The 23,796-nt window shown below is 52.9% G+C and overlaps 1 protein-coding gene and 2 long non-coding RNA genes across 8 annotated transcripts in view; 2 read left to right on the top strand and 1 right to left on the bottom strand.

The window, feature by feature from the left end:
* The window catches only part of CYS1 (cystin 1), a 22,097-nt gene extending 10,704 nt beyond the window's left edge, over positions 1-11,393 (bottom strand). Inside the window, exon 1 of one of the 2 annotated variants that reach the window (XM_045447753.1) lies at positions 10,848-11,393. In XM_045447753.1, coding sequence (XP_045303709.1) covers positions 10,848-11,186 — 339 coding nt within the window. In that variant the 5' untranslated portion in view covers positions 11,187-11,393. The remainder of the gene's footprint in view (positions 1-10,847) is intronic. The other variant, XM_045447754.1, reaches the window with a different exon arrangement.
* Positions 10,208-23,796, top strand: LOC123581606. Its single transcript, XR_006703858.1, has 3 exons — positions 10,208-10,716; positions 22,471-22,668; positions 23,598-23,796. It is a non-coding gene; the product is annotated as an uncharacterized LOC123581606 (long non-coding RNA).
* LOC123581605 lies at positions 11,965-19,228 on the top strand. Of its 5 annotated transcripts, none has more exons than XR_006703853.1 (3): positions 11,965-13,304; positions 15,569-17,802; positions 18,221-19,228. It is a non-coding gene; the product is annotated as an uncharacterized LOC123581605 (long non-coding RNA). The 5 variants fall into 5 exon arrangements; XR_006703856.1 differs by lacking the exon at positions 11,965-13,304 and having other exon boundaries at positions 15,037-17,802; positions 18,364-18,456; positions 18,784-19,228; XR_006703855.1 differs by lacking the exon at positions 11,965-13,304 and having other exon boundaries at positions 15,446-15,986; positions 17,692-17,802.

Below are 23,796 nucleotides of genomic sequence, written 5' to 3'. Positions count from 1 at the left end.
GCACGTCGGAAAGTTCTTGTTCATATCGGTACCAACCTGCCTCCCTACAGCTTTCAGTCACTGGGCCCGCGTGCATGCTGAGAGACGCCAGAGAAGAAAGTAGTCCTTTTACCCAACCACCCTGGAGCTACTTTTTATGGTATCATCCTGTTTGGACGCTCGTTCCCTCTTGTCAGCTTCTGGAACCAGCTTCTGTTGTCACCTGCTTTGGCTTTCCCCTATACCCCCCAGACTGTGTCATAGGGTTGTTACAAATGTAGTTTCTCCCATCGGGAGGGCAACCGAGGGTCAAACCTTCGCAGGATCAGCCTGACGGGGACGCACTGCCGGCCACGCAGGGCAGCGACGACGCGGAACCGCATCCGCCACGTGAACACCATCCCCCACGTGAACCGCACACCCTACGGCGGGGTTCGGAAGGAAGGTCATACTCTTGCTTTTGTAATTTCCCTGATGGCTCAGCCCTGTTCCGTCTGCTTAACGTTTGCTGAGGCTTCGTTCTGTGCCTGCGGTTGGAACGCGGGGTCCTTTCCTTGCCAGTTTGTTTAAGCCTTTAACTTGACTGTCTCACAGGCGGACTGTGTTAGATGCCCTCCCAGAAACACAGCTTGCAGAAGCGGCCGGGGAGCTTGGATGAAAAGCAAAGACACAGCGGCCCCTGCCGGCCGCTCCAGGCCTAGTGCAGCCTCGAGTTCCCGCCGCCTGCCAACTGGCGGCCTGCCACCCCTGGGCCAGACAGACACGGGGCCGGTGGGGGGCCGGTGGGGGGCCGTGGCGCCTGGGCTGGGGCCGGCCGTGGGAACTGGGCTGAGCTCAGGGGAGCGCGTGAGTGCGTATGGGCGGGCGGGGGATGTGTCATCACTCGAGATCTTACCGAGGCTTTGAAGAAGCCAGAGCTGACGGAGAAGCAGAAAAGAGGAGGAGGAAGTGAATAAGATGGTCTCTTGTAGTCTCCTCAGACTCTTACAACTAAGGATTTTCGAGAAAGGTGAGGTATCAATGGTTGATTTTTAGAAAATCCACTGCAGCTTTTATTTACCAAAATGTACACATTCTGCTTCTTTTGTTTAGAGATTCCTCCCCACTAAGTCTTCATGGTTAACAGATTTGTATGTATATATACATACACATATCAAGGATGCGGTAATTGACATAGAACAAGCCACAGATGCTGAAAGAATTCAATTTGGTAGGCTTCGACAAGTGTATACGGACCATCATCGCAGTCATGCCCTCTGTGGTCCCTCCTTCCCTCCGCTGCCCTGCTGTCTCCAGGCAACCATCGATCTGCTTCCTGTCACTGCAGATTCGTGTACTTTCTTTGGAAGCCAAGACGCATGGAATCATAGAACGCGCACCCATTTTCTGGCTTCTTTCATTCAGTATAATGATTCTGAGATCCATCCATGTTGTATCAATAACTCACTCCCTTAAAAAAAAACTTTTTTTTCAAGGTAAACTCTACACCCAACGCCGGGCTTGAACTCATGACCCTGGGATCAAGAGTCATGTGCTCTACAGACTGAGCCAGACAGGCGCCCCAATAGTTTACTCCCTTTTGCTGCTGGGTAATATTCCACAGCACAGATAGACTTTCCCCTTCTTCGTTGGCGAAGAATTATCCTTCTTTGAAGCTCACGTTTGTTTGGTTGATTGGGTATTTTATGTTTCATTACGGACATTGGAACACAGGCAGTAGAGAGAACAGCGTAAGGGAATTCCTGGTACCCGATCTCCCGGCCTCAGCCATTTCCAGGGTTTTGCCCTCGGGCCCAGCCCTCCCACCGCTAGCGGGCGCTCCTGTCCCCACACAGCCCCTGTCCGCCGCTTCCCAGGCAGCAAACGCTGCGGGCCACGGTGGGCTCTGCAGGAGACCTGATCTGCATTGTTAAAATGACAACCAGACTTTTTCAAAAAGAGGTTCTGAGGGGCGCCTGGGTGGCGCAGTCGGTTAAGCGTCCGACTTCAGCCAGGTCACGATCTCGCGGTCCGTGAGTTCGAGCCCCGCGTCGGGCTCGGGGCTGATGGCTCAGAGCCTGGAGCCTGTTTCCGATTCTGTGTCTCCCTCTCTCTCTGCCCCTCCCCCGTTCATGCTCTGTCTCTCTCTGTCCCAAAAATAAAGAAACGTTGAAAAAAAAAAAAAAAAAAAAAAAAAAAAAAAAAAAGAGGTTCTGACTCCGAGACCACCAGTCCTGGAGCCCCGTCCCCCCCATCCCGCCTCCACGAGGCCCCGCCTTCCGGAGCCCCCACCTCCCTCCACGAGGCCCCGCCTTCCGGAGCCCCCACCTCCCTCCACGAGGCCCCGCCTTCCGGAGCCCCCACCTCCCTCCACGAGGCCACGCCTTCCGGAGCCCCCACCTCCCTCCACGAGGCCCCGCCTTCCGGAACCCCCACCTCCCTCCACGAGGCCCCGCCTTCCGGAGCCCCCACCTCCTTCCACGAGGCCACGCCTTCCGGAGGCCCCACCTCCCTCCACGAGGCCACGCCTTCCGGAGCCCCCACCTCCTTCCACGAGGCCACGCCTTCCGGAGCCCCCACCTCCTTCCACGAGGCCACGCCTTCCGGAGGCCCCACCTCCTCCACGAGGCCACGCCTTCCGGAAAAGGTTTCGGGAGAGAAGGAAGGCCAGGCGGCGCCAGAGAAGCTAAAAGGGGCGGAATTGGAGGAAAATGACAATAAATTGCATTTATATAGCCTTTTATCACCTTATAAATCACACTCACGTACGTTGATCACATAATTATAAACACCGAGGGCTTGGCTAGACTCACAGATGGGCTACAGTTGGGCCTGTTGCCCACCCTAGGGTCCTCCCCCACCCAGCCGGTGTGTCCTTGCACCCGCAGGGAAATGACCTGGCGAGGATCCTGGGCCTGCCGGACCCTTGGGCAACTCCCCCTGCTGAGCCCCCGAGGCCTCCGATGTAAATGAGATGTGGGCCTCATGGTCTCTCAGGACCCTTCAGTGCTAGCAATCTGATCCTCAAACTAAAGAGACTACCGACGTTGGCCGTCGGAAAAAGAGTCCAGAGGCCACCTTAGCTGGTGGCCTTGGGCTGGGAGCTACCTTCCTTGCCGGTCACGGGCCCCTGGCATTGAGAAACGCAAGAACCCCCCGTTCTACCCCGGCCACTGCTGGCCCTCCACCGGAGCGCAGGTAGGGCTTGTCCCACGCCCAAATCTGAATCACCTGTCCCAGAAAGTCTTCGCCAGCGCCCCCCGGAGGTCATGCACGCTGCGCGACACCCTGCCCACCGCATTCCTTCACCTCTACGCCCAGCGCTCAGTAGCAATTGCTGAGGCCTGGCGACCTGCCAGGCGCGGCGGGACCGTGCTCTCAGCCCTTAACACAGCTAGCCTCCCCACCCCCACCCCCGCCCCGCCGCCCAGCACAGCAGCCAACAACCTGCGACCGTGGAGGGAGGGAGCCCTCTGGGGTCATCCGTCCTCCCCGCAGCTCCAGGCACTGTACCTCTCACGGTTTGAGATCTCACTGTTTTTGTAGATCCCCTGAGGGACAGATTCTTCTTTCAGTGTTTGATGTTCTCCAGGCTTAGCACTCTTCCCCTCCAATCCACATGCTTCTCCACTCCACCCCCCCCCCCCCCCCCCCGCCCCGACGGCCCCGGCGGGCGGCGGCAGCGGCCGGTCCACGGGGCTGTCTACACTGGTTGTGAATTTCTGACAGCCCGAGGGAACCGGTCTGACTCGCACATAATTTGCACAACAAAACCTAATTTGCACAACACTGAGCATCATTATCCACTCAACTACACAAGCCAGAAGCCTTGGAGCCCGTCTAAAACCTCCTCTACCTTTGCTTGTCACGGCCACGTGTCACCTTGTCTTCTCCCACCTTCTCTGACCTCGATTAGCACAGAACCCTCCTACCTGAGCTGTCCTGCTTCCTGCAGTCTCCTCTCCTTCCCTCCCTCCTGCCGCCTCTGACTTTTCTGAAGGGAGGCTTTGCAGGAGGCTCGAGAAGACAGTGGTGTCTCCAGGGAAGGGAACCCAGGAAAAGGTGGGGACGGTAGAAGGGAAACCCTATTTTCAGGGCACCTTTTACATTTTTTTCTCCCGTGCATGTGTATTACCTATCCTGGTTTTTAAATCAACATTTAAAAAAAAATGTTTATTTGTTTTTGAGAGATAGAGGGCACGGAGGAGGGGCAGAGAGAGAGGAAGACACAGAATTGGAGGCAGGCTCCAGGCTCTGAGCTGTCAGCACAGAGCCCGATGCGGGGGCTCAAACCCACGAACCGTGAGATCATGACCCGGGCGGAAGTCGGACACTTAATGGACTGAGCCACCCAGGTGCCCTGACATTTAAATATAATAAACAACAGGAAACTTCTACCAGCTTCCCACTGCCTACAGGCTGAAGTTCCATCCCTCAGCCTAGAAGGTCATGAAATCATGACCCAAAGCCAAACGGTTGCCTTTTATGCTGCATCTGGCCTCACCTTGCTGTCCAGCCATGTTGGGCCACAGGTCATTCTCCTACAGCACCCACATCCCTCCGGGTTTTTCTACACGCTGTTCCCTCTGGATGGAATGTTCCATCCGTTTCCCACTGCTGGAAAACTCAACGGATCCTTTAGAACCAACTCGGGCATCAGGTCCACTGGGAACACCCCTCCCTTAGATGGGATTATCTGACTCCTTGTGTGTATATAACACCCCCTCCGTGCTCCCGCTGCACGGCTTCCATGCTGAAAGACGCTTGTGCGTTTCCACAACCCTCCACAACAGAGTTACGACATTTTTGGGGTCAGCACTATGTTTTACTCTTTAATTAATCCTAGATTGATCAAATACCACTTACTACCACTTAAATTTGTGTTCTTCGCTGGGACGCCTGGGTGGCTCAGTTGGTTAAGTGTCTCACTTTGGCTCAGGTCATGATCTCATGGTTCGTGAGTTTGAGCCCCACATCAGGCTCTCTACTGTCAGTACAGAGCCCACTTCAGATCTTCTGTCCCCCTCTCTCTCTGAGCCTCCCCCACTTGCATTGTCTCTCAAAAATAAATAAACATTAAAAAAAAAAACTAGTCCACCAACTGATGAATGGATAAAGATGTGGTTTGTATATTCAATGGAATACTACTTGGCAACGAGAAAGAATGAAATCCTGCCATTTGCAACAATGTGGATGGAACTAGAGGCTATTACGCTAAGTGAAATAAGTCAATTAGAGAAAGATATATATTTTCATTCATATATGGAACTTGAGAAACTTAACAGAAGACTATGGGGCAAGGGAAGGGGAAAAAATGGTGTCAGAGAGAGAGGCAAACTATAAGAGGCTCTTAAATACAGAAAACAAACTGAGGGTTGATGGGGGGATGGGGGAGAAGGGAAAATGGGTGATGGGCATTGAGGAGGGCACTTGTTGGGATGAGCACTGGGTGCTGTATGTAAGCGATGAATCACGGGAATCTACCGCCAAAGCCAAGAGCACATTGTACACACTGTTAGTTAACTTGACAATAAATTATAATAAGTAAATAAATAGGTAAATAAATAAATAAGTGCCATAAATAAATAATAAAAAACTATATAAGGCTGCTGCCAAAAAAAAAAAAAATTGTGTTCTTTGCTATAGGTTAGGTCTGAAAGCAGACAGAGGGTAAGTGTCTTCAAAATAGTGGCTTTTTTGCCAAAAGTCTATCATATTACCCATCACTTTTGGGTTTTTTTTTGGGGGGGGGGGACAGGGGGAGAGGGGGAGAGAGAGAAAGAAAGAGAGAGAGAATTTTAAGCAGGCTCAAGCTCAGCCCGACATGGGATTCGATCCCACGACCCTGGGATCATGACCTGAGCCCAAATCAAGAGTCAGATGCTCAACTGACTGAGCCACCCAGGCATCCCATTACCCGTCACTTTTTAAGTCTCTCTGTGAGCTACTTTCCAGCCATGAAATTAGTTTGATCGCTCGTTCTCACCATCACATCCCATAGCAGCTGTGAACCAGAATTACTCTGAAGTCCTGGCTGATGGTACTAGACAAGATTGACCCTGGTCTTCCTTTGCTAGAGCAAAATGGACCTTTGCAAAAATGGTGGAAGTTGGATTCATTCACCCTAACCAGAAGACATTGTTGGCCTAGACCTTCTTGTAAAAAAAAAAAAAAAAAAAAAAAAAAAAGTGCTACATTTGCAGCAACAATAAAGTTCCCAGAAAGCAAACCTCCCTAGACCTTGAGCGACCCAGATTTATTAGGCAGGGGAGGACAAAGTCTGAACCCTAATCTGGTAGCAAAGGTGCTGAATTTATGTTCACTGGATGGGAAGCAAAATTGCCTCTTTGAGGGTGCCCTTGAATTTTATTAGCGCACTGAATCTCAAACACTTCACTTATCTAGCCCATTCTGGGACTGAGATTTTATGGCCAATTCAATATCCTACCAGAGCCATCCTTGGCTATCCACTACCGCTGCTCTGTAGAAAGAACCCTCCTGAAAGCGGTGACTACACTGGCTGCTCGCCTCCCATTCCCCACGAACCACAGCCCATCAGGCTTCCCCCACTGCTCTTCCCCAGGGAACGAGTTCACCCGCTCAAACACCAGCGCCCGGGACGCAGGCAGGTGCCAGCCGGCACCGTTGTAAGCGGTGCCCTGGTCGAAGTTCCGAGCTCCTCTCTTCTGCCAAGTCCCACACTCTTGGCTCCAAACCCCACCTCTCCCCTGAGCGCCAGGCTCTTACAAGGAGAGGGACCCCAGACCTGTCCCTTCCATATGTCCACGTCAGCTGACAGCAGCTACATCCTTCTAGCTGCTCAACCCAAAAACTTTGGGGTCATCTTGGACCCCTTTCTTTCTCACACACCCCACAGCCAATCCACTGGTAAACTGGTCGTCTCTATCTTTAGTCCGCGTCCGTAGCCAGCCAGTCCTCACGTCCCACGTTACGGCCCTCTGGTCTCAGGGATCCCTGTGGAAAAAAGGCCTCCTAACTGGACTCCCAGCTGGGGCCCTGCCACCCCTCCCACTCTGTCTCCAATGTGGCAGCCAGCGTGGGCCTTAAAACGAATCAGGTCGTCCTAGTTCAAAACCCTCCAGGGGCGCCTGGGTGGCTCAGTCGGTTAAGCAGCCGACTTCGGCTCAGGTTATGATCTCACGGTCTGTGAGTTCAAGCCCCACATCGGGCTCTGTGCTGACAGCTCAGAGCCTGGAGCCTGTTTCAGATTCTGTGTCTCCCTCTCTCTGACCCTCCCCCGTTCATGCTCTGTCTCTCTCTGTCTCAAAAATAAACATTAAAAAATTTTTTTTAATTATAATTTGATTACATAACTTAATAAAACACAAATCCAAATCATCAGCTTTTCTCACATACTTTTCCCAACCTAAATAGTTTTCAGCTTCAACATCCCCCTAAATACTGTTAATTTTAAAGCTCCACGGACTCGGTGAAAGGAATTCTGCCTTGCACCCCTAACACCGCATAGGCAGGAAGTTGGAAATGAATCCAGGACATAATAGACGATGGTTTAGTGAATTAAAGTACATGAATTTGGTGGATATTTTGCATTTATTAAAATAATAATTAAGGATATTATGCAGCAAGGATGCCTGGGTGGCTCAGTTGGTTAAGCGTCCAGCTGCTCAGGTCATGATCTCACGGTTCCTGAGTTCGAGCCCCGCCCAGGGCTGTCGGCTATCAACACAGAGCCCACTTTGGATCCTCTGCCCCCCTCTCTCTCTGCCCCTCCCCTGTCTCACTCTCTCTTTCAAAAATAAAGAAACTTAAAGAAAATTAAAAAAAAATTTTTTAAAAAGAATATTATGCAGCAGTATGAAAAGCTGGTTATGAGATTAAGTATAAAAATTCAAAATAGAATATTGTCATTTCAATGATGTCAACACAATGCCACCAGGACCACTGCAGTAGCCCCTCTATGTAGATATACATCCTTCTATGCCTCTATAGAAAAAGAGACATATGTCATCTATACAGATATATATGATTGATTGAAATACTTTTCACACTTCATTTTAAAAATTCCAGTTTTAGAATATGACAATACTTCATTCCTATCCAATAACCTTAACTGTATCAGGAAAACAGCCAAGAATTAAGAAAGAAGACAAAAAAAGAGAACTTGATCAACTGAAGTAATTGCCCCAAGCACCAAGCCCCGTGCTTATGTGATTCCACCCCGAAGGGCAGCGCCCAGAGAGGGCTCCACCAGGTCAGGGGATACAGAGAGGCTGTGACAGTTGCCAACTGACTGTGGACCAAGGCAGAGACGCATCACAGGTATCACAGCTGGTGGGGACACCTTGATAATAAGGGTACAGGAGCTGTCAAGAGTCTGATCTCTGCTCTGCCGTAGCTGTGTGGCTTTAGTTAAGTTGCTTGACCTCTCTGTGCCTGTTTCCTCTTTCCCATCCGTAAAAATGGATGATGATAATGTTAAAGATTAAAAGAGTTCATGCATGTTTGGGACCCCAGTGCACATTAAACTATTGGCTTTAACTATTCTTGAACATAGTCAAATGTAATACATAATATTCAGGATAATGGTTCAGAGATAGTGTACATAATTAGCCTCCAAGAAATTCTCATCAACAGTGGGTAAAATTTTTATTTTTATTTATTTATGTTTTTGGTGTTTTTATTTATTTTTGAGACACAGAGAGATAGAGCATGAGCAGGGGAGGGGCAGAGAGAGAGGGAGACACAGAATCCGAAATAGGCTCCAGGCTCTGAGCTGTCAGCACAGAGCCCGACGCGGGGCTCGAACTCACAGACCGCGAAATCATGACCTGAGCCGAAGTCGGCTGCTTAACCGACTGAGCCACCCAGGCGCCCCAAGGAGCTTTCTTACAGATCGAATAATCTGTGATTCTAGGATCCACTCAAGAAATATTTATGGCACAGAGGATACATGTAATCCACATCCATAAGAACAACCACTGCTGGCTGATTTTACCTCTAGGTACCTCTGGACTGGATCTCCCCTTCAGCCCCCTGGCTGTCCTGCTTCGCCCAGGACCTGCTCGCCACACCACTGAGGCAGCCCCCAGCTGGCCATTTGGGCTCCAGGCTTGCTTGGCCCAGCCCCTCCCACAGCTGCTTGTGTAATCTTCCCAAAACACAGAAGATCACTCTGCCCACCCCTTCAAAGACACCCAGAGCTTTCACGGCAAAGTCTGAACTCCCTCCCATGGGAAAGTCCTAGCATGACCTATGACAGCATGGCACGCACCCTTTGGGGCCTCTTCAACCCATGTCCCCGCCACCCACAGACTGTGCACCGCCGACCCCGCCCCCTAGCCTTTGCACATGCGCTGGGGTTCTCTCTGCACAGATGCCCTCCTCTCCTTGGCCCATTTGCCCGGCTCATGCCACAGATCCTTCCAGATTCGGGCCCACTGCTGTCCTTCTGGAGGGCCACCCTGGCTTCTCCAGGAGGCTCCTCCTGTGGACTCTTTATGCAGGTCTGTCTCTGCTTTTTGTCGGGTCTCCCCCCCACCCCCCACCCCGTTAGACTGCGGATTTCTTTCAGGCAAGGACCGAGTGCCATCCGTGCCCGCTTTAGCACCTGGAGTGGTGCCGGGCACACAGAAATGTCTGCAAGGGTGAGTGAGGCGGCCCTGCACCCCGAGACTCACTGTGATGCTCAGCAAATCAGGGGAAATCCATTCTTTCTGTTTCTTTCCCCTTTTCACTTGGGAAGTTTCCACGGCACCGGACGATGGAGCGCTAAGTGATCGCCTCCATGCTGTCTCAGAATTTCCCCCCAATTTCTCAACTGTGTAGCCATCTTCAGGGTTATATAACTGAATGGTGATGTAGTCCTGAAGGAATCTCGTGAACTAATCAAGTCCCACCAACTACGGCTCACTTTGGGAGGATGCAGGGGACGGGCCAGAGGACCCGGAGGAGGTCGCCCGGCACCGTCTGCCTTGAACCGTTGCTCTTCCCCAGCCCTCACGGGGGCTTTTTCAGGGTTCTACTGTTTGGTGGCTGCCCGGGAAGACGCCTTCCTCGCGTCCCCCCTTGTCCCCTGCCCCACGGTCCCCAGCAGTTAAGCAAAGCCTGTGGGGGCTCCGGGGAAGGGGGTGCTGCCTTTGGCGTCCTCCCCAAGCCCAGGAGCTGACAGCAAAGGTCTTGTGCATTCTGCTCTGCTGGAGCGAAGACTGTTGCCAAACCGGAGTGCTCGTTTTTATTGTTTTTCTAGAACAACGGGGCTGTTATTACAAGTGTGCTGGAAGACAGGGTCGGGAAGCCAAAAACAGATCCCACAGCATCGTAAAAATAGCCAGTAGCTTGGGAATTGCTTGACTAGCAAGGCAAGGACCTTGATGTGTCTGACGCGCGGGGCGTTGGGGAGCCACCGTTGGCTACCGGTCCCACCACGTTAACAGCCTCCTCTTGAGACGGGAGCCCTGGCCGGCTCCCACCGGGGCTGGAAGGAGTCTGGGATGCCGGGCTGTGAGGGTGCTCGCACGGCTCTAAAAGCCAAGGAAGGCGAGCTCTGGCCGGAAGACAGCCCGGGAGACGCTTATCTGCCAAAGGGTGTGTACTCACCGCCCCCCCCCCCCCCCAGCTCTTCGAGGCTGCTCCCGGCACGGTCACCCCAAACTCCAGGCAGTGAGACCAGCACCCGGAAGAGGCAGAGAGGGAGACGATTGGGGGGGGAGGGGGGTCAGGGAAGGAGAGGCCCCGTGATCGGCAGAGACCTCGGAGGCATTCGGAGACACGGAGACGGTGGGTGACCCTCGAGGCGGAGGGGGGCAGGGCACCGCGGGCGCGGAGGCGGGTGGGGGCGAGCACGCGGCTGGGGCGCTGGGGGGACAGGGCGCGGCCCCAACGGCTCCGCGGGCCCCGCCGACACTCACCGGGCTCCGGGCGCCGGCTGCGGGTCGGGGCCGCGTCGGGCCCCGCGGGGCCGGCTCGCCCGGGCCCCAGGCCGCCGACTCGGCCAGCAGCTGGTCCAGCAGGCGCAGGGTCTCGTCCCCGCCGTCGGGGGGCGCCGCGGGGCCCGGGCCGGGGCCGGGGTCGGCCGCCCCCTCAGCCGCCTCCGCCTCCCGGGCCTCCTCCGGGGCGGCCGCCGCCGTCGCCGAGACCAGAGGCCGCGTCCCTCCCTCCGAGGCTGCCCCGCCGGGTCCCGCAGGCCGGCTGTCGGGGCCGCGCAGCCGCCTCAGGGCCCGGCCGCTCCGGCTGCTGCCGCTGCCCATGGCGCCCCCGCCGCCCGCCGAGCAGGCCCGTCTCCCCGCAGGAGCGCGGCCCCGGGGCGGGAGCGCGGCCGGGGCGGGGACGCGGGAGGGGGCGCGGCCGGGGCGGGGGTGCGGGCCCAGAATGGGCGGGGGGGACGCGATCCGGGAATGGGGGCGGCGACTCGGGAGGGGGTGCGGCCGGGGGATGGGGGCGCGGACCCCTTGGTGGGGTGAGGACGAGGTCAGGGTTGGAGGCGGCGACTCGGGAGGGGGCGCGGCCGGGGGATGGGGTCGCGGACCCCGCGGCGGGGTGAGGACGCGGTCAGGGTTGGGGGCGGGGACTCGGGAGGGGGCGCGGCCGGGGCTGGGGTGCGGGGCCGGAATAGAGTGGGGGGGGACGCGATCCGGGAATGGGGGTGGTGACTCGGGAGGGGTGCGGCCGGAGGTTGGGGTCGCGGACCCCGCGGCGGGGTGAGGACGCGGTCAGGGTTGGGGGCGGGGACTCGGGAGGGGGTGCGGCCGGTGGATGGGGTCGCGGACCCCGCGGCGGGGTGAGGACGCGGTCAGGGTTGGGGGCGGGGACTCGGGAGGGGGCGCGGCCGGGGGATGGGGTCGCGGACCCCGCGGCTGGGTGAGGACGCGGTCAGGGTTGGGGGCGGGGACTCGGGAGGGGGTGCGGCCGGTGGATGGGGTCGCGGACCCCGCGGCTGGGTGAGGACGCGGTCAGGGTTGGGGGCGGGGACTCGGGAGGGGGCGCGGCCGGGGGATGGGGTCGCGGACCCCGCGGCGGGGTGAGGACGCGGTCAGGGTTGGGGGCGGGGACTCGGGAGGGGGTGTGGCCGGGGATTGGAGGTGCGGATGCGGGCCTGGGGATGGGGGGACTAGAGGGGCGGCCGGAGGACCCGGGTGCAGATCCGGGCTTGATGGACGTGGATGAGATGCGGGGATGCAGACCCGGGCCTGGGGGACGCGGAGGTGGGGGGCAGACTTCGGCTGGCGCGGATCCGGGCCGGGGGTGAGGGGTCCAGACCCCGAGAGGAGGGCCAGAGCCAGGGGCGGCCGGGAGGGAGGCGGGGGTGCGGCCCTAGCCCGTGCGAGGTGGTGCGGAGCCAGAGCTGAGTGCGGAGCACTGGGGTAGGGGGTGGAGGACATCGGAACGGAGCATCCCCTCCTCCTCAGTCGTCTTCTTCGGCTCCTCCTCCCGCCTGGGGTCGGGACCCCCTAGCAGGTCCGCCTGCCGGGCTCTCGCTCCGCCGCCCTCCGGGCACTGAAACTACCAGGGCGCGGACAGGCCTTGGGGAGAACTTGACTGGGCTTTTCGTTTATGGGAAACACTCCCCAGGCAAACGCTCAGACAGGCCCGCGAGAGGACGTGATGAGTGTAGGGAGGTGACATCACAGCCTTGCCCCACCAGAGCCCCACCATCCCTCAATGGTTCACCCGGGGGAAGGGGTACAGACACCTGAAGGTTGTGTAAGATGATGAGCAGGGCCTCGCACCTCAGTGGCCCCCCAGCCTCAAATCCCCGCCCCTCTCCCTCCCGCGCACGGAGGGACCTAAGAGGAGACGGAAGGAGCCAAGAAGGGAAGATCCCCATCCAGCCTTTCTTTGAGCCAGCGAGCGAGCTCAGCGGCAGGCAGGGGCGGGCCTCGGCTTCCCGCCCCTCCCCTCCTGCCCCATGCCTGCGCCCGAACGCTGCCCCTCTTCCAAAACCCTCATCATAAAGAGTAATCACTGTTAGGAAAGAAAAATTACAAAAAGGGGGAACAGAGAAAGCATCCTCTCCCCTCCCAGGGGAAAAAAAAAAAAAAAAAAAAAAAAGGAAGCAAAGGAAATACCAATAGATACTGACCGTTATTTCTAGCTTTTGGTCATTGGCTAATAAAAGAAAACGCTTATTCCGAGTGAACTATCCCCCCAAATAAGGGCAGGAGACTCCTCAGAGCTGTCTCCTTCAACCCCAGGGATGTTATTGTTGGTCGTGCCTGTGTTGGATTTACTCTTGATTTCTTTCTCTCTTTCCCACTTACTTAAAAACCCAACTTTTCCAAAGTAAGAGAATGCCAACATCGTGAGCCTTGCTTACCCATCTTGACTTGGAGTCAACCAGAATCCTGACTCGAGTTGCAGAACGATTGGTAAAATGAAATTTAGGCTAACCTTTCCCAACCACGGACTTGAAATGTTACTGTTTTATCACTCCAGGAGTAGGGATTAAAACTTCATGCCGGAGAAAATGGAATAAACGTGGGATTCAAGTCCATATCCATTTGTCTTATTCTCAACAGACCAAAGAAGGCTTTCTAACTACCCCCCCCCCTTTTTTTTTGACGTGCAGTCTTAACCATCCAGATGTGGGAGATGGGCCCAATATATCATTATTTAAACTCATCTGGGTGTTCTAAGTCCACAGATGTGTTTAATTTGGAAGCTATTGATTTAAGCTTTCTCTTTAAGAAAACAAATCTCATCTTGAAACTCTTTAAGCCTGGAGAAAAAAAAAAAAAAATTCAGAGGGAAAAGGACATTCTCTTGAACTAAGTTCAACTGAGATTAATCATCTAAAGGAAAACATGTTTCACTTCGGCCCAAGTAGAGTCTAGTCATGTGACTCATAGTTTAAATACATCCAGAGCTCCTGTGTTCACCTCCCAGGGCAACTGATGTCTCTCTGACTTCTCTTGATTCCAATCTTGTTTCCCCAGACTTGTCTAGCTCGCTTGGCGTCGGTAACAGTCACGCCAAAGCCTGTGTTCTTTCCACTTGAGAATCCATTTAAAATCAGCTACATTTGGAGAGCTGGCTTCTATCAAATATGCTAAAAACCCAGATCGATTTTTTTTAGAAGTTTCCCATAATAAGCAAACAACCTAAGCTTTCCCACATGACTAACACCTCCTAAGATCATCTCTAGAAAGAAACAAGAATCTCTTTGTCCCAAGGGGTTGGCAAAATCCCGGGAATGTTGGGACATTGGGAATGGGGTCTAATCCTTCCTTAGGAAGCATGGCGGCCACACCTCTTCACCTAAAGGATTTCTTTATGCAGTGGTGGTGGCTGGTGAGGGGGGTGGAAGACGAGGCCCCGCTTGGGAGTCTCTGCTTAACTCTTGGGGAACAATAACTCCCTTGCAGCGAGCAAATGAAACTTTGGGAGAGAACTGTAGTTGCTGATACCTGCAGCAGGAGACGTGGCCCGACTGATGTTTTCCTTGGCCACAGAACTAACTGGGCATCTGGAGATGAAGCCGGTCCTCTTCTCACCACAGCCCAAGGACCACCCCCCTTTTAAGGCCCAAATCAAGCGCCCCGCTTCAAGGACTCTCCAGATCTCCTCTCCCTGCTCGGGAGGGAGCAGGGACCTCCACAATCGCCCACCATTCCCGATGCATCACCAGCGGTTATGTAGGAAAGATACACCGTGTAGGGTCTGGTTATTAGGAATATACAGGAAGTATTTATGGTCAGACAAAAAATGATGCAGCATTTGAAACACAGGCCAGCCATGTTTCTATTTTCAATGCTTAGTAACTTGAGAGAGCCACGATGCTATCAATTATTGCTGATTCGTTTGGAGGGCAGTATCTCATATAATTGCTATTGTCTTCTGGCAAAGCGTCCAAGCTTTTGCATTTGGTCTCATGGTTTCACCAGTGAGAGGGGTGGGGAGAAAGGAAGAGGCAACACTATTCATTAAGGCTAATTAATGAGTTACAGAACTCTCTTGTAGTGCTTACTCAGAAATCTTGGGGCACCTGAGTGGCTCAGTCAGGCGTCTGACTTTGGCTCAGGTCTAGATCTCATGGTTCGTGGGTTCGAGCCCCTGGTCGGGCTCTGTGCTGACAGCTCGGAGCCTGGAGCCTGCGTGGGGTTCTGTGTCTCCCTCTCTCTCTGTCCCTCCCCCGCTTACATTCTTTCTCTCTTCCAAAAACACGTAAAACATTTTTTTTTTTTTAAAGAAATCTTAAGTCCTCAGAGTTGGCATGCATACATCACGATAGATTCTATAACGTTGTAAAAAGTTGTGATCATATGCGCTAAAACTTGGGTGACTCCTACCCCTCTTAAAAGGTGGAAAAGCAGGGTTTAAGATGCAGGCTTTCGGGGCGCCCGGGTGGCTCAGTCGGTTAAGCGTCCGACTTCGGCTCAGGTCATGATCTCCCGGTTCGTGAGTTCGAGCCCCGCGTCGGGCTCTGTGCTGACAGCTCAGAACCTGGAGCCTGCTTCACGTTCTGTGTCTCTTTCTCTCTCTGCCCCTCCCCTGCTCATGCTCATGTGTCTCTGTCTCAAATAAACATTAAAAAAAAATAATTAAAAAAAAAAAAAAGGTGCAGGCTTTCCATGGGGTGACCTGTTCTCATTGCTTAAAGAGAGATCTATGGACTTCTGGTTCAAAATGGCAGGTCGGGCACCTTTTGCTTATTACTTGAGACCTCCCCCCTGCAATCAAGATATTGAAGTGAAAAAGAAAAAAGGATGGGGAAGGAATTGTAAAGGGAGAGAAAATCACAGAGAACATCTCAGCACCTTTCTCGAAGATGGAAAGCTGATCGTAGAGAGTTTCCGGATGGAACAGGAAGAGAAATTACAGCCTACAGAAGGAAACGGGAGTCGGTGTCTGACAGTGAGGCCCTGGGACTCTGTCAGCAGATGTGAACGCAGCTGGGAGCGAGAAGTAGGGGGACGAGCCAGAAGACTGGTGGAAGGTCTTCGTGTGGACAAGGCTTCGTCCTCCGGCCTCACCCAGTTCACGCGTAAGGAAAAACGGATCGGGTCCCTGGCGAAGAGCTCTGCTGCCGTGTAAGAAACACTCTCTTCCCGGTGAGTTTTTACCTGGAATGGGGAGCTCTGGTTGGGGTGTGGTCGTTACCGATGGGCACGCTAGAGCTGGGCTACTCCAGGTTCAGGCACCCACACCTGGCCCGTACTTGACTCTAGGCTTCATTAGAGTTATTTTCCATCCTGAGGACGTTGTGTGGCAGGGGTGGGGAGAGGGGGGAGGACGGCGGTGGGGTGCGGACAGGGAAGCCTGTGCAGATGTGGACTTGTGGGTTCCAGGCCCGCGTCGGGCTCTGTGCTGACAGCTCAGATTCTGGAGCCTGCTTGGGATGCTGTGTCTCCCTCTCTCTCTCTCTGCCCCTCCCCAGCTCGCACTCTGTCTCTCTCAAAAATAAACATTAAAAAATTTTTTAAAAAATCCACAAAACAAACCATGAAATGTCCAACTTTAAGTTCAAACATCCCCACGGGGAACGGCGACTCTGCAGTGTGGAAACTGCTGTTAGGCTGGTCCCCTCTGCACAGAACCAGCCCGTGGCCCCAGAGAGCTGGGAAGATGCGTCCATTCCTGCTTCTCCTGGGAGGCCTGAGAATTTTCCAGTGAACTCAGCAGCGAAAGGAACAGAAGTCTCCAGTTAAAGCTCGGGTTAAATATTAAGTTTGCTCGGCCCTTTCATTCACAGTGTTTTAACTTGTACGTGGTATTGAAGTCCCGGCCCGTGAATTGTTTGCACAGGTCCTCCTGCTGGGAAGGACCTCCCGTCCTGTGGAATTCAATCAACCATCACCCAGGGGGCACAGCTGGCACTTCCTGGTCCCTTTACAGACCTTGGTTCCTTAAAGGAGCCTCTCGGCACCCTCCTTCCTCTGTTTTATGGACGGCAAAGCCGCGGCTCAGAGGGGCAGTGGACTTGCCTAAGGTCTTGAAGCTAGGAAGTCACAACGGTGGGACTCGAGCCCAAATCCGTCGAGTTCCCATGGTCTTTTTGTTATGCTGGCTCCACCCAAATATCGAGAAAATCAGCAGAATAGACAAACTGACCTCCGTGTAAGGAATGACCACCCTGGTACCCAGAGTTACCGTGTAGGTACGGGTGACCAACCGTCTCCGTTTGCCCAGGACCGAGCGTATTCCTGGGTTGTGGGACTTCCGACCCATGAGTTGGTCACCCCACACGTAGGGTTGTACAGATTATTTACTGAACAAAAGCACCTGAGCCAGGAGCAGGAAGAGGCTGCCATTCAGCCATGCTCCATGCACCCAGCTGTCCCCTGTGCATCAGGGCTGTGTCTCCTCCCCCTCAAGGAAGGTGCAGTGTGGACTAGCAGAGGCCCAAGGGCAGCCTGTCTCAAGATGAGCCACACTGGCATGGGGATTATTTTGAGCTGAAGGCAATTGAGACCCTACAGGCTCAAGAGAAACGTTTGCCCCTCTTTCAACTACATAAAAGAATCTAAATCAGAGGATCTTTCCAGAAATAAGGGTTATTACCAGAGATAAGTTTTATCTTGAGTGACCCATCTGTATGGCAGGGCAAATGTTGGTTTTCCAAACACGTACTCCTTTTCATCTTCCTGTGAATTACATTCTTTCCCTTTGAAGTCTGAGACCCCTACCCCCTTCTCCTTAGTTCAGAATGGCATAGGTACCTCATTTTACCTGTCTTTGGAATTTCGACGTCTGTGTGGATTCCCTGTACGTATGCTATTCAATCTGCTTTCCTCCTGCTATTGATTCTTAGTCCAGCTAGAATGACCCTTGAAGGGGACAGGAATTCTTGCTTCCTGATGCTGGCTACGGTCCCACCAATTCCTCTGACATTACTAACCCAGAAGTTTAAGCAGATGAGTAATCAAGGTAATGTCCTCATTTTTTTTTTTTTTTTTTTTTTTTGAGACAGAGAGAGAAAGTGATCGAGGGGCACAGAGAAAAAGAGAGAATCCTACAAGGGGCAGAGAGAAGTGGAGCTCACCCAAAGTGGGACTTGAACTCACAAACTGTGAGCTCATGCCCTGAGTCAGATGCTTAACCGACTGAGCCACCCAGGCGCCCGGGTAATGTTCTCATTTTAAACTAACCTTTTGACCCTCTTTGGCCAGAGAATTTCTCCTAGTTCCCACCCCCCCCCCCCCACATACATACACTATCAAACACAAATTCCTAACCGTGTTCTTACAAACTAGACCTGTCACAGATGGGAAGTGAAACTGGAGGGCTATGGTAGATCTAGAATGTTCTGTCTGATAGCAAGCCTGTCCTCCTGGGTATATGGTAGGAATGCACTTTCCATCTTGGAATGGGGTGGTCCATCTTGGAATCGCCAGCCAATGACTCGTGAGCAAAATCGAATGCGTCGCTTCTGGACTACGGCCATCAGTTCTGCTGAAAGTTCTCAAATGGTCTTCCTCTGTGCCACAGTGAGGGCAACGTTCAAGATGGCGGCAGCTCTGTCCCAGGGGTCCTGTCACTGAACAGATCCCCTGGCTAACGTGTGATCGACATGGAGCCTAGGTAAGAACTAAATACTTGCTGTTAAAAGCCAGTTCTCCTTGGGGAGCGTTTCTCACTGTGGCATAACCCAGCCTCGCTGCGCTCCATGGCGAAGAAGCTTACACTTGATTCTGTGAACTACATGTGGGGCTCTGGAGGGGAGTGTAGTCAGGCTTGCAGTTTCCAAAGACCACTCTACTCTATCTCATTGGGGTTGTCAAACATAAATAAGTTTAATAACAGGGCTTGAATATATTCTTATGTATATTCTTCAATATATTCTTAGAAACTACGATTTTTTTTTTTAACTTTGATCTTTATTTTTGGTAAACGTTACTTTAATGGTAGTTGTGATGGTTGGCTCTATGTGTCAACTTCACGGAGCTAAGGGATGCCCAAACAGCGGGTGAAACATCATTTCTGGGAGCGTCTGGGAGAGTGTTTCCAGAAGACATTAGCATTTGAATCGGCAGATCGGGTAAAGAGATGTCTTCACCTGTGTGGCTGAAGGTTCTGATCAGAACAGAAAGGAGGAAGGGTGAGTTCTCACTCTCAGCTTGGGGACCCCATCTTCTCCTGCCCTTGGACATTGGCGCTCTCCGCTCTCAAGCCTTTCGGACTCAGACTGAATTGTGCCACCAGCGTTCCGGGATCTCCAGCTTGCAGATGAGAGATGGTGGGCCTTCTCAACCTCTACCGTCATGTAAGCAACTCCTGTGATAAGCCTCCTCTTACATATACGTCACTCTATATATCCTATGGGTTCTGTTTCTCCGGAGAACCCTGGCTAATACAGGAAGCCGCGAAAAATCTCCTGAGTGATACAAAAAGCAAATTTATTGTCCTACATTGATTAAAAGTCAACACTTCCGGTCGGGCCGTATGGGGCTTTCTCAGCCACGCTGCCGGCCCCAAGGTTCTGCATAGTTTTGTGCCCTCCCAACCCTGCAGTAGATCAACACAGCCCGCAGGCTCCCTTCTGGGCAAACAGACCTGGAAGATAGTGGGGGGCTGGGCAAGGAAGGGGTCAGCGACAGCAGGAAGTGAGCTCTGCCCTGGCTAGAGGCCAGCCCTCCTTCTGGATCAGAAGCCGCCATTCAAGACACTTCTCTAAAGAAGACATCCGGATGGCCCACAGGCACATGAAAAGATGCTCAACGCCACTTCTCATCAGGGAAATACAAATCAAAACCACACCCAGATATCACCTCACGCCAGTCAGAGTGGCCAAAATGAACAAATCGGGAGACTATAGATGCTGGAGAGGATGTGGAGAAACGGGAACCCTCTTGCACTGTTGGTGGGAATGCAAACTGGTGCAGCCGCTCTGGAAAACAGTGTGGAGGTTCCTCAAAAAATTAAAAATAGACCTACCCTAGGACCCAGCAATAGCACTGCTAGGAATTGACCCAAGGGATACAGGAGTGCTGATGCATAGGGGCACTTGTACCCCAATGTTTATAGCAGCACTCTCAACAATAGCCAAATGATGGAAAAAGCCTAAATGTCCATCAACTGATGAATGGATAAAGAAATTGTGGTTTATATACAGAATGGAATACTATGTGGCAATGAGAAAGAACGAAATACGGCCCTTTGTAGCCACGTGGATGGAACTGGAGAGTGTGATGCTAAGTGAAATAAGCCATACAGAGAAAGACAGATACCATATGTTTTCACTCTTACGTGGATCCTGAGAAACTTAACAGAAACCCATGGGGGAGGCGAAGGGGGTGAAAAAAAAGAGGTTAGAGTGGGAGAGAGCCAAAGCATAAGAGACTCTTAAAAACTGAGAACAAACTGAGGGTTGACGGGGGGTGGGAGGGAGGGGAGGGTGGGTGATGGGTATTGAGGAGGGCAGCTTTTGGGATGAGCACTGGGTGTTGTAGGGAAACCAATCTGACAATAAATTTCATATATTGAAAAAAAAATAAACGCTTAAGGCAGACTAAAAAAAAAAAAAAAAAAGCCACCATTCAGACTAGAGAGGTTTGCTTGTTTCCATTCATTTGATTCTGTGTTAAAATGGCAACACCCGGGGTGCCTGCGTGGCTCAGTAGGTTAAGCATCCGACTTCGGCTCAGGTCACCATCTCACAGTTGAGCCCTGCATCCGGCTCTGCGCTGACAGCTCGGAGCCTGGAGCCTGCTTCGGATTCTGTGTCTCCCTCTCTCCGCCCCACCCCTGCTTGTGCTCTGTCCCTCTCTGTCTTTCAAAAATGAATAAACATAAAATAATTTTTTTAAATAATAAAAAAATATATTTACCACCTGGCCTGTCCCAGAAAGTTTGCCAATTCCTGGTTTCGTTGAAAGACATGTGAGTTGTCACCCATTTGTTCCGGATGACAGTTTATTCATGAAAGAAACAGTTAATATTAACCACCTGCGATCTTTATTTAACTTATTTCTGCCTTCATACCGAACTGCGTTCTCACCAGAGGCCTTGGGTGGGCGCGTTGAGCTATGCAATCCAAAGTAAAAGGTTCTTGTGGACAAACCAGCCTTCCCAGTTTTCACATTCCTTCTTTTGTAGGAACCAGAAGTTAGATCTGCAAGTCATTATTTTTCTACTTGTACGGTTTTTTTCCGTCACAGATGAAATGTTGAAGGCATTCCCCTCCCCTCATTCTTTCTCTCATTCAGACACAAATAAGGGGAAAAATCTTTTTTTTTTTTTTTTTTTTGCTTTCCAGTTCTGCAAACCTCAACACTGGGAATGTATCAAAGTTATTTTAATCCATATAGGAATACATATCCAATTATGCTTCTATTCCTTAAACTGAAAACAAACTTATACGAAAAGGAAATCATCAGAGAAGAAACTCAATCTGCTCGAACAAGTGTATGCCCCACGTGTATTCAATGTGATTAACTCTACAAATATTTGTAAAACACGTCGCGATAAATTTGGGGACTAAACAAATAAGTGATCCATAATCCCTACCCTCCAGAACTCGGTAAGAGACAGCTGTGTTAAATAAATAATCAAGGTAAAGGGAGACACGGGAAAGAACAGGTACAAAACAGAGAGGAAGGAGAGGTAACAGAAGTGAATAACTCTGAGAGAGCTCAGGAGAGCGTCACAGAGAAAACACCAGAGTGGGGTTTTAAATTTTGTTTTTTAATGTTTATTTTTATTTTCGAGAGAGAGAGAGAGGAGGAGGAGGGGCAGAGAGAGAGAGGGAGACACAGAATCCAAAACAGGCTCCAGGCTCCGAGCTGTCAGCACAGAGCCCGATGTGGGGCTCGAACCCACCAACTGTGAGATCATGACCTGAGCCGAAATCAGATGCTTAACCAACTGAGCCCCCCAGGTGCTCCTGGAGTGGGGTTTTAAAAGAGGAGCAGGGGGGCGCCTGGGTGGCGCAGTCGGTTAAGCGTCCGACTTCAGCCAGGTCACGATCTCGCGGTCCGTGAGTTCGAGCCCCGCGTCGGGCTCTGGGCTGATGGCTCAGAGCCTGGAGCCTGTTTCCGATTCTGTGTCTCCCTCTCTCTCTGCCCCTCCCCCGTTCATGCTCTGTCTCTCTCTGTCCCAAAAATAAAGAAACGTTGAAAAAAAAAAAAATTTTAAAAGAGGAGCAGAAGGTGAGTGTCCAGAAGCAGGGGTGAAGGCCTGGAGATGTGGAAAGCATGGAACATTTGGAAGCTTGAGGGGTGAGGGCAGAGAAATGAGAGCTGGTGCCCTCTTCCAAATGCCCTCGTGGACACTTAGCTTCTCTAGTGGAGAAAACCGCAACCTGATTTTTAAGTAGAATCCTGTGTTTGGGGGCACCGGGACGGCTCAGTCGGTTAAGTGTCCAGCTCTTGGTTTCGGCTCAGGTCGTGGGATCAAGCCCCACATGGGGCTCTGTGCTGAGAGTGGAGCCTGCTTGAGATTCTCCCTGTCCCTCTTTCCCTCTACTCCTCCCCTGCTCACACACACTCTCTTTCTCATAACTAACTAAATAAATAAAGCAAAAATTTTTTTAAAATCCTGCATTTGGACAAAACGAAATCCTCAAGTACAGAAAGGCTTCTCTCCACCCCAGCTCAGCTCATCGACTCCTCCCAGTGCCCACGTCATTCTGCCACTTGGAGCGTGGCCCTCACGGTCCCATGCCGGCGCTGTGTTCTAGACGGGCCCGGGGAGGATGGGCGCACAGCTGTAGAGTCGGCCCCGGAAGGATCCTGGGAAGCACACCCTCCGAACAGAGTCCTGAAGAAGGAAAAGTGACTCACCCAAGGTCCCGCGGTAAGGATTTCAGACGTATCATTTATTGAGGGCTCCGGTGCCCCCACATCCTGCAAGGTTTTGATGGTTTGACCCTTGGCAGCATTATGGGGGTAGATCCTGTAGTCCCCCCACTTGACAGGCAGGGCACTGAGGCTCAGAGAGCCCAAGACGCTTACCCACAGTCGCACAGCTCGTCAGGGCCAGAGCCTCCGGCAGTCTCCGTGCAAAGCCCCTGCTCCCCTAACACCCGTCCTAATGCTAAGGCCAGGTGTCGTGGTCCCTGGCTGTGCCCTCCACCACCAGCGGGCCACCCCAACTAGCAGACCAGTAGACAGTAGCACAGACAGCTTTGGTGACACGTATAAAGCACGTGCCCTTGTCCTCTGAGGCGCCTCTCTCCGCCACCCAGGCTGGGTCGGCATCTTCCAGCCCCTGGAAAGACCCCAGCCCACCTTCAGTGCGCACGACCCGGCACCCTCGTGCCCACCTCGAGTGGCCAAGTGCAGAAGAGAGTTACGTGCACGTGCCATGGTCACCGGGCCATCAGACTCTGCCCGATTGGAACAGTGCCAGCTACACCACCGTGGTCGTAGTACCCAAACCCAGCACTCAGCGAGCCGCTCACGTGCCTCTGGCTCCAGGCTGCAGAACTCGGGGGGGGGGGGGTAGGGGGGGTAGGGGGGAGGGGGGGAGGGGGCGAGGTGGGGTGAGGAGGGGCAGAGAGGCGCTCTCTGCCTGACGGTCGCAGTGTTTTTCAGCCTCAGGAGCAAATCGCCGAGTCAGTACTTTGGTCCTGGCCGAGCTCAGGAGAGCCTTTCCCAGAAGCCTTAGCCTTCTGGGTTTTGTTGGGGCACCACGTGGGGACGTTTTGCCACCCCCCCCCCCCAGACCCATCTCTGGTGGGGTTTTTTTGTTTTTGTCTTGTTGTGAGATTTTATTTGTTTCAGTAATCTCTGCACCCAACATGGGGCCCGAACCCGCAACTCCAAGATCAAGAGTCACCTGCTGTACTGACGGGAGGCCCCCCCCTGCCCCCCCCCCACCAGCTCTGTTGATAGAAGTGGCCTTGGTGTCCAGGGATTGGCAGTTCCCGAGGCCAAGAGCTGCCGTGAGCAGGGGACGAGGGCGGCGGGCCAGGCCAGGGAG

This window comes from Leopardus geoffroyi, chromosome A3 (assembly GCF_018350155.1).
Source record: "Leopardus geoffroyi isolate Oge1 chromosome A3, O.geoffroyi_Oge1_pat1.0, whole genome shotgun sequence".
Taxonomy (NCBI): Eukaryota; Metazoa; Chordata; class Mammalia; order Carnivora; family Felidae; genus Leopardus; species Leopardus geoffroyi.
This window is presented reverse-complemented; position numbering and strand designations above follow the sequence as displayed.